This window comes from Coenobita brevimanus, chromosome 38 (genome assembly GCF_032717465.1).
Source record: "Coenobita brevimanus isolate Jiangsu-jjx chromosome 38, ASM3271746v2, whole genome shotgun sequence".
NCBI lineage: Eukaryota > Metazoa > Arthropoda > Malacostraca > Decapoda > Coenobitidae > Coenobita > Coenobita brevimanus.
The window spans coordinates 50,902,976-50,913,693 of NC_136991.1; the positions used below are offsets into that span (position 1 = coordinate 50,902,976).

A 10,718-nucleotide genomic window follows, 5' to 3' on the forward strand; every position below is an offset into this window, starting at 1 on the left:
ATTTCTTACTCATAGTCGTGTACTCATATTCACCTCTCTCTCTCTCTCTCTCTCTCTCTCTCTCTCTCTCTCTCTCTCTCTTCTCTCTCTCTCTCTTCTCTTCTCTCTCTCTCTCTCTAAGTTCATTCATTTTCTATCAGGTTTTGTTCACATTCATTTTACATTTCTCTCTCTCCCTCTCTCACGCTCATTCTCGTTGGGTAAGGAAGCTCCCTAACGCCTCTTGCTAAGCGATTCAGTCTACAAACTATCCACCAATATCACCATTTTCCTTCTTATTTGTTTTTTTTACCCTAACACCTCTTCCTCAGCGATTTATTTTGCAAACTACCCATTAAAATCCCCTTAATTTCCTGACACTCAGGGCATAAATAAAACACAAAAAGATACTAACGGAGCAAAATAAATCGCTAAGGAAAAGGCGTTGAGGTCTTTTTTAATATGTGGAGAATACGGTACCAGTGATTTTACGGTACGGCGTCTGACAGGACATGAGGGAGCTGACTGCCCGTCTATACTCATATTCACTCATTTTTTTACTCATATTCACTCATTTTCTTACTCATATTCACTCACTTCCTTACTCATATTCATTCATTTTCTTACTCATATTCACTCACTTTCTTACTCATATTCACTCACTTTCTTCCTCATATTCACTCATTTTCTTACTCATATTCACTCATTTTCTTACTCATATTCACTCACTTTCTTACCCATATTCACTCACTTTCTTACTCATATTCACTCACTTTCTTACTCATATTCACTCACTTTCTTACTCATATTCACTCATTTTCTTACTCATATTCACTCACTTTCTTACTCATATTCACTCACTTTCTTATTCATATTCACTCATTTTCTTACTCATATTCACTCACTTTCTTACTCATATTCACTCACTTTCTTATTCATATTCACTCATTTTCTTACTCATATTCACTCACTTTCTTATTCATATTCACTCACTTTCTTACTCATATTCACTCACTTTCTTATTCATATTCACTCATTTTCTTACTCATATTCACTCACTTTCTTACTCATATTCACTCACTTTCTTACTCATATTCACTCACTTGCTTACTCATATTCACTCATTTGCTTACTCATATTCACTCATTTTCTTCCTCATATTCACTCATTTTCTTACTCATATTTACTCATTTTCCTACTCATATTCACTCACTTTCTTCACATTCACTCTTTCTTCTTCATATTCCTTCATATTCACTCATTTTCTTACATTCATTTTTTTTCTCATATTCACTCATTTTCTTTCTCATTTTCACTCATTCTCTCCCTCATATTCACTCACTTTCTCACTCACATTCCCTCACTCTCACTCACGATCGGTAGCAGTGAGCAAACGTACCACTGATCCGTCCTATCTCACTCAGTGCTTGCTAATCCCATCAAACGAGAGAGAGAGAGAGAGAGAGAGATCGGTACACATTATATCAATTCACTGCTTTAAGCCCCTAAACGTATCATATCGTATCGCTGCTCGATCTCTGGCAGCCTCCTTATTCAGTCCCTTATCCCTGAGGTCACACTCTATGGCTCCGTCCCAGGTCTTTTCGGGTCTGCCTCTCACAGCCCTACCCCCGACGTTCACATTTCACCTTTTCCTCACCCAACTGTCATCCTCCATCCTCTCCACATGCCCAGACCATCTCAGTCTACCCCTCCTCATCACAACACCAATACACTCCAGTCCCATCCTTCCTCCCAAACTATCTCAATCTACCCCTCCTCATCACAACACCAATACACTCCAGTCCCATCCTTCCTCCCAAACTATCTCAATCTACCCCTCCTCATCACAACACCAACACACTCCAGTCCCATCCTTCCTCCCAAACTATCTCAATCTACCCCTCCTCATCACAACACCAACACACTCCAGTCCCATCCTTCCTCCCAAACCATCTCAATCTACCCCTCCTCATCACAACACCAATACACTCCAGTCCCATCCTTCCTCTACCCCTCCTGATCACAACACCAGTACACTCCAGTCCCATCCTTCCTCCCAAACCTCATCACAACACCAATACACTCTAGTCCCATCCTTCCTCCCAAACCTCATCACAACACCAATACACTCCAGTCCCATCCTTCCTCCCAAACCTCATCACAACACCAATACACTCCAGTCCCATCCTTCCTCCCAAACCTCATCACAACACCAATACACTCCAGTCCCATCCTTCCTCCCAAACCATCTCAATCTACCCCTCCTCATCACAACACCAATACACTCCAGTCCCATCCTTCCTCCCAAACCATCTCAATCTACCCCTCCTCATCACAACACCAATACACTCCAGTCCCATCCTTCCTAACAAACAATCTCAATCTACCCCTCCTCATCACAACACCAATACACTCCAGTCCCATCCTTCCTCCCAAACCATCTCAATCTACCCCTCCTCATCACAACACCAATACACTCCAGTCCCATCCTTCCTAACAAACAATCTCAATCTACCCCTCCTCATCACAACACCAATACACTCCAGTCCCATCCTTCCTCTCAACTCTCCAATCGTAATCCTAGGTCTCCCAGGCCTCGCAATGTGTGTGTGTGTGTGTGTGTGTGTGTGTGTGTGTGTGTGTGTGTGTGTGTGTAAACGTACGCTCCGCCGCTTGTGTGATGTCATGCAGCACACAACAGGCAGCACATGTCTCTCCTCCCACACTGTACAGCTCCCTAACATCTTTTCCTAAGCGATTTATCTTTATATGGTTGGGTAACATCCTTTTGTACGCCATCTTTACAGTGTATGATGATACTGGAAGGGTTTATGTAACAAAGAATAGGATAGTAGGGTGTTATGAGCAAAATAAATCGCTCAGGAAACGGTGTTAGGTAGCTTCCTTCACCGACGAGAATGCGGGCCATAGTGGGGGAAAAAATTTTAGGCCCGTCTTCACCTCGGTTAAGGAAGCTCCCAAACATCTTTTCCTAAGCGATTTATTTTGCTTATCACACGTTACTGTCCTATTCTGTGATATATAAATCCTTCAAACATCGCCAGAGTCTGCATAAATAACATACAAACGGATATTAACCAGCCATATCCAGAAATAAATCGCTAAAGAAGGGGTGCTAGGGAGAATTTTCTTATATTTTTCAGTCACACTCAAAGTGAAAATGATCCGATGTTTCCACGCATAAAAACTCAATTAGGCAAATGTAAACACACAAAGGTAATGTACTGTACACAGGTGGGACGAATTTAAACACACACACACACACACACACACACACACACAAGCGTAAAAATAACATCTTTCATCTTTCGGGTGTGTTTAGATAAAGTATTGAGAGAGAGAGAGAGAGAGAATTTTAGTGTGTGTGTGTGTGTGTGTGTACAATTTAGTGGATGATTTAGTGACCCATTTTGACAGGACAGAAAACGAAAATTAAAGAAAATGAGAGAAAATAGAGCAAGCTCATATGGCCACCAAACTCGCCAGGGCGCTGTGTTTACCCAGAGGCGAGGTGTGTGGGAAGGGGCAGGTGAGAGAGAGAGAGAGAGAGGGAGAGTGTGTGTGTGTGTGTGTGTGTGTGTGTGTGTGTGTGTGTGTGTGTGTACTCAGAGGCAACACAGCGACAGGAAAGACAATATACGAACAAAGACTCCAGGAGCAAGGGATGAAGGTGGCTAGTTTGAGAGAGAGAGAGAGAGAGAGAGAGAGCTACCTGGATGGAAAATGACCTTATTCACGGAAGTTAATTTAGTCAGTAATTTTTCATCTGATTTTATTATTTTCCTCTCTCTCTCTCTCTCTCTCTCTCTCACGCCACCCTGCCCCATGTCTCTTTACAGATGGCTGGGAGTGGCTGGCGACTGGCTGTGGTGGTGGCTGTGGCTGTGGCTGGCTGTCTTGCGGCCGTACCGGGACCAACGGGTTAGTAGACGAAGACTGTGATTTGTGGAAGTGTACGAGAATCAGTATTAAAAGGAGGAGGAGGAGGAGGAGAAGAAGAAGAAGAAGAAGAAGAAGACGATGATGATGATGATGATAACGATGATAACCATGATGATGATGAAGATTTTAATAATGATGATGATGACCCAACCTGACCTAACTTAACCTAGCCTACCCCTTGCTACTCCAGACCTGCGCTACCCAGACGAAATCGTGTACCCTCGCGTGGTGTGTGACAAGGAGGGTGTATTTCCACATCCAAGAAACTGCTCGTGGTACTACAGGTGGGTGTGGGTGGGTGGAAGTGAGGTGGGGTGAGGGTGATTGGGTGTGTGTGGGTGGGGATGAATGTGAGAGTGTAAGAGTGGATGTAGGTGGGGTGGGGGTGTGAGAGTGGGTGTAAGTGTGGGTGTGTGGGAAGGTGTGGGTATGGGTGTATGGATATAAGTATGGGAAAACAGATGCTTAGGTATGGGTGTGGGGAGGGTGTGGATGTGTACGTGGATGTGGGTGTGGGTGTGGACGTGAGCGTAAGGATGTGGGTAGGTGAATGTGTATGTACGTCACCGTTTTTACCTATATTACAAGACGCTAGGTATATCACACACACACACACACACACACACACACACACACACACACACACACACACACGTACTGACATCAGTATTCTTATTGGAAAAATTCTACCTAAATCATCAGCAACCCCATCCCATCTAATATACAACACCCATCTTTACACCTTCAATGAAAGCCATTAAGAGGGGGAGAGGGAGGGGGAGGCCAAGGATGAGATGGAGGGATGGAGTGGAGAGGTATATGAGAGAGGGGGGTGCCAAGGATGAGATGGAGGGATGGAGTGGAGAGGTATATGAGAGAGGGCTGTGTGAATTGGGAGCAGGGCAGTGATATGGTGGGGTGACAGGGCGACGTGGAGGCGATTTGTTTATGGTCGGCCCGTACACAGGTCATCTACACTTTAATACACTGGGGACACGACACCCTAGCCCCGGGACCCTACACCTAGAGGGCAGTAGTGGGGGAGTGGCTGTTTGTAATGTACTTTGTAATGTATGTACTGTAATATATTAATCTCTAGTACAAAAGATCAACATTAACTCCTTTGGTGAGATAACGTAACCTTCCTTTATTTTCCTTCGGCTAATGGAGAGGGACGCCTTCACGTGGTGGCACTGATATAGCTGGGTGGTGGAGCTGCCCGGTTATACAAACGTCCCTCTACTCCCTCCCTATCCTCCGAATGGATGATGGTGGCATGCAGAAGGGTAACTATAACCTCTAGTCCACTGGGTTCACATTCTGCTACTGCTACTACTACTACTGCTACTGCTACTACTACTATTACTTCTACTACCCACACACCAACACCACCACCACCACAACCACCACCACAACTACTACTACTACTGCTGACACTACCAACATACCATCACAACCACCACCACCACCACTACTACTACTACTACTACTACTACTATCTCCCCTGCAGGTGTGTGGACCGGCTAGGCATCGGGTTCTTCTGGACGTACCACTTCGAATGCGAACCCGGGACAGTGTTTTCGGACGACCTGGACCAGTGTGTGTTTCCCTTCCTCACCTCCCCCCCCTGTGGCACCGCTGGCCTCACCCCCTCACCCCCACCCTTCACACCCCCCACCACCCCCATCATAACCACTCCTTCTAGCCCTCCACCCCCTCCATCCACAACTCCATCCACTTCCCCATCCCCTCCGCCCACAACTCCATCCACTTCCCCACCACCTCCACCCACAACTTCATCCACTTCCCCACCACCTCCGCCCACAACCCCACCCTCTCCCCCCACAACCCCGCCTTCTCCATCCACAACCCCACCCTCTCCACCGCTCACTACAGCTCCCTTCGTGCTGCCGTGTACGTTCAAAGCACACACCTGTCGCCTGGTAGGTCCCTGCCCGCCAGAGACTAAACCCCGCACGCTGTGTACTGGGTGTTACATAGAAAATACATCCATCGCTGTGTGTACTGAACCGGGCCTCATCTACGACAAGGATAGGAAACAGTGTGTGGAGGAAGGTGGGTGTGGTGAGAGTGGTGGTGAGGATAATGATGTACTGTGTGACTATGACGATGATGATGTGTAATGTAAAAATGACGATAATAATGATGACGATGATGATGGTGATAGTGGTGTTGATGATGATGATGTGTAGAGGAGAGCAACCAGAAGCGTAATCCCACAACCCTTTCTTTTCCAGCTGTTGCAGACTGTACCCTCACCACCACAACTACCACAACCCCTACCACAACCACAACGCCTTCCACAACCACAACTCCTTCCACAACCACCACCCCTTCCACAACCACCACCCCTTCCACAACCACAACCCCTTCCACAACCACCACGCCTACCACAACCACAACCCCTTCCACAACCACCACCCCTTCCACAACCACCACGCCTAGCACAACCACAACCCCTTCCACAACCACAACTCCTTCCACAACTACAACCCCTTCCACAACCACCACCCCTTCCACAACCACCACGCCTAGCACAACCACAACCCCTTCCACAACCACCACGCCTAGCACAACCACCACCCCAACCACAACCACAACCCCTACCACAACCACAACCCCTTCCACAACCACCACAACCACCACCAAAACCCCCGCCTCAGTATCGATATCTGTGGTGGTGGCGGGGCAAGTAAGCGTGAACTGCCAAAGCGAAGACAGGTTCCACGTTGTTCCACGTATCAAGGAACTGAAGTGCCGCTCCTACCACTTCTGCCTGCCTGACGGATCCTATGTGGTGAGTTTGCGTGACAACTTTTCCTGAGCGATTTACTTTCTCCACCTCAGCATCCTTTTGTGTGTTCATGGTACAGTGATAGAAAAGAGAGGTAAATGAGCAAAAGAAGTTGAAAGTAGAGTGACACAAGGAAGAAAAGTAGCTGGTGCAATGAAGGCCTTGATAAGAAACAGAGGCTTGAGTGTTGCAGCGGCGTGAGGCTTACATGAAGGAGTGTTAGTGCCAACTTTAACATATGGATGTGAGACTATGGTGTGGCATGAAAGTGGAATGTCAAGAGTAAGAGCAGTGGAGATGGGACTGCTGAGGCATGTATGTGGAGTACAGAGGGTGGACAGGATAAGAAATAATGTGATTCGTGAAAGATGTGGAGGGAGGAAGTCTGTGGACACCAGAATCGAAGAGAGTGTACTGAGATGGTATGGTCATGTGGAGAGAATGGATAACAATAGATGGTGAAAAAGGTATATCTGAACGAATTTGAAGGAGGGAGGAGATGAGGTAGGCCAAGGAGAAGGTGGAGGGATATGGTGGATGAGTGTGTGAGGAAGAGAGGTTTGGAAGTCGGTGAGGCTAGGAAACTGACAAGAGATCGAGCTGGTTGGATGAATGTTGTGAGGAGAAGTGCATGATCAGGGATTTGGCACCCCTTTTTAACGTGGCAGCGTCCGGACTGACTCTATCGGATACGATTATGTGACGCTACGGGACGTGGTGAATGTTTTTGACTTATCAGATAGAGCCAGGATTCCGGGGGCTTGAATGATGAGTGAATGGAAGCGTGGCCCACTGGACTGGGCAAATTTGGGCAGTCCTCACCCTGCCCTAGAGTGGGAAAGGAGGTCCGGATGATGATGATGATGATGATGATGATGATGATAATGATGATGATGATGATGATGAAAATAATAATAATAATAATAATAATAATAATAATAATAATAACGGATCTTATTAGGCTACTATTTTTTTGCATATATCCATTGCTTTAGGAAATAGATATATACTTATATACAGGTCCTGACTGATAGATAAACACACGGAGGCTAATAGATAAATGACCAAACTTTAACACTTCTTCTCTTTGTCTATTTTTATCTATTTCATCTATCTAATCATCCATCCATCTATCTATCTATTTATCTCTATCTATCTATCCATCCATCTATCTATCTGTGTATCTATTTATCTCTGTTTATCTATTCATCTATCTATCTATCTATTCATCTATCTATCTATCTCTATTTCTTTATCTATCTATCCATATCTCAATCTATCTATCCATCTTTCTACTTGTCTATTTACATCTCAAACGATCCACCCATCTATCTATCTATCTATTTATCTATCCACAGCGCAAGGAGGACATGTGTCAGTCTTACTACGAGTGCGTCAGGGCTGCGGACGGAAGTTGGCTGCTGGAGACGAGAGAATGTAGCTCCGGGACTGTCTTCAGCAGTAGTCAGGATGTGTGTGTGCCTACCCCATCAAGTGAGTCAGATAGATAGATAGATAGATAGATAGATAGATGGATAGATAGTGTAGCCCCGGGAGTGTCTTCAGCAGTAGTCAGGATGTGTGTGTGCCTACCCCATCAAGTGAGTCAGATAGATAGATAGATAGATAGATAGTGTAGCCCCGGGACTATCTTCAGTAGTAGTCAGGATGCGTGTGTGCTTACCCCATCAAGTGAGTCAGATAGACAGATAGATAGACAGATAGATAGACAAGTAGGTAAGTGGTAGACACGGGGATAGACAGTACTATATAGGTTGATAGATAGATAGATAGATAGACAGTATAGGTTGATAGATAGATAGATAGATAGACAGTAGAGAGAGAGAGAGAGAGAGAATTAGCGTGTTGTCATTATCTGTATATAAAGGTTAGTATCTGTGTGTGTGTGTGCGTGTGTGTGCGTGTGTGTCTGTGTGTGTGTGTGTGTGTGTGTGTGCGTGTGTGTGCGTGTGTGTCTGTGTGTACGAGTATTTCTCTAAGTCTTTTTCCTTTCAGACGACGAGCTGTGTTTCCCGGTCGACTCACGTAGGACAACGCGGTCCACAGCATACCCCTATAAGCCTTCGAGACATGAATCAGAGGAGAAAGGAGGCCAGAAGCGCCGTAGATTCCCCCCTTCACGTGAAGTAGGGAGTGAGGAGCGCCCTGCACGAAAAAACGAGAGTCGTGAGGCTAATAAAACAGACGAAAAAACACGCAAGTCCAAACGGGGCCGTGGAGCGCCGTCCCCTTCACAGCATAGACGGAGGACCTAAATTTTCTGTTTGGGGGGTTTTAGGAAACTGTCATTGGAATTTTAGGAAGCTGTCTTTATATTTCCATCCCCCCTCCCCCCCTCTTCAAGTCCCCCTCTTTTACGACACGCAGGGAATACGTGGGAGTGTACAGTCGCCCCTTGTTCCCTGGGGTTACGAAAGGGAGGCTTGTTGCGTTTGGTGCTCAAGAAGGGAAGAATTGAAAGGATAATCTGAAACTGCTCCAAACTCATTATTTTTGGTGATTTAGTCCAGTGGTGCTCTTTATTTTATTTATCTATCTATCTATTTATATATCTATCTATTTATCTATTTATTTACTTATGTCTTTTGTTGCTATTGATTAAAAGGGATTTCTATGTATCTCATGTAACTAATATATGGTTTACGGGGTCTCTCTCTCTCTCTCTCTCTCTCTCTCTCACACACACACACACACACACACACACACATGCAAAGTTATTTAAATGCCTGTCCTTTGATCTCTCTCTCTCTCTCTCTCTCCCTCTCTCTCTCTCTCTCTCTCTCTCTCCCAGTACCTATCCTATCTCTATTCATCCATCGATCTATCTACCTATCTATCCATCTATCTATCTATCTAATTTCTAGTTTGACAAATATAATCACTTTAACAATTACTTATAAACAGTTGCTCAAAGTATCCTGAATGTCCTTATTAATACTGTTATTATTATTATTATTATTATTATTATTTTGTTGTTGTTGTATGTGAGATAAATAAAGAATTGTTAGATGATACGGGTTTGCTTTACGGTCCTGTGTGTGTGTGTGTGTGTGTGTGTGTGTGTGTGTGTGTGTGTGTGTGTGTGTGTGTGTGTGTGTGTGTGTGTGTGTGTGTGTGAGAGAGAGAGAAAGAGAGAGAAGGGGTGTGTATGTGAGGGGTGACTGTGTGTGTGTGTGTGTGTGTGTGTGTGTGTGTGTGTGTGTGTGTGTGTGTGTGTGTGTGTGAAAAAACACCTACACAACCCGAAATACACCTGGACATATTTCCCTGCCTCTGAACACAATGTAAAACGATGCTAGTCACGAAGAAGTGCTACGGGAAGGATGAAGAGTCTGTCTTTTTCTGCCACTGAGCTACGTGAAATATAAAAGGGATAAGAAGAATGCGTTGTCGATCTGAAAGGGTTAAGTTCCTTGTATTCGAATGTTTATCTATCTGTCTATCTATTTCTTATCCGCCTGTGTGATAGATTGGGTCACGTCAGAGAAGATAGATAGATAGATGGATAGATATGATGAGGTAGACTGATACGTGCAAGATAGATAAAGAGATAGACAGAAAGATAGATTGATGGATGGACAGACACTCTGACTGACAGATAGATAGATAGACAGATAGTTAGATAGACGTGAGGATGGACAGACAAACAGACAGACAGTACAAGAAATAGATAAATCGATTGATGGATAGATAGACACCGACTTACAGATAGATGTTCAAGTAGAGAGAGAGAGAGGGAGAGAGAGAGAGACCACAGATAGCTTGAGATAGAATATGCTATGGGAACAACCTTCTTTCTTCCCTCATTTTCTCTCTCTCTCTCTAACCCTCAATCATCTATCTATCCATCTATCTATCCGTCTATCTACCTATCTATCAATCCATTCACCCTTCTATTTATCTGCTCATCTATGTATCTGTCTCTCTCTCTCTCTCT

The 10,718-nt window shown here is 44.8% G+C and overlaps 1 protein-coding gene across 1 annotated transcript; it reads left to right on the forward strand.

Moving 5' to 3' along the window:
* Positions 1–3,842: 3,842 nt before the first annotated feature.
* LOC145396597 (uncharacterized) lies at positions 3,843–9,036 on the forward strand. Its single transcript, XM_080269972.1, has 4 exons — positions 3,843–3,924; positions 6,204–6,763; positions 8,119–8,254; positions 8,777–9,036. The coding sequence occupies exons 1-4, from the start codon at positions 3,843–3,845 to the stop codon at positions 9,034–9,036; spliced, it is 1,038 nt and encodes a 345-aa protein (XP_080126098.1).
* Positions 9,037–10,718: the final 1,682 nt, after the last annotated feature.

What these genes read in the sequence shown, in the direction of transcription:
- LOC145396597 (XM_080269972.1), top strand. Translation starts at nt 3,843, where the DNA reads ATGGCTGGGAGTGGCTGGCGACTGGCTGTGGTGGTGGCTGTGGCTGTG. An exon ending in GGCCGTACCGGGACCAACGG is followed by an intron (nt 3,925 to 6,203) that starts GTTAGTAGACGA and finishes TTTCTTTTCCAG; the next exon opens with CTGTTGCAGACTGTACCCTC. An exon ending in TGCCTGACGGATCCTATGTG is followed by an intron (nt 6,764 to 8,118) that starts GTGAGTTTGCGT and finishes ATCTATCCACAG; the next exon opens with CGCAAGGAGGACATGTGTCA.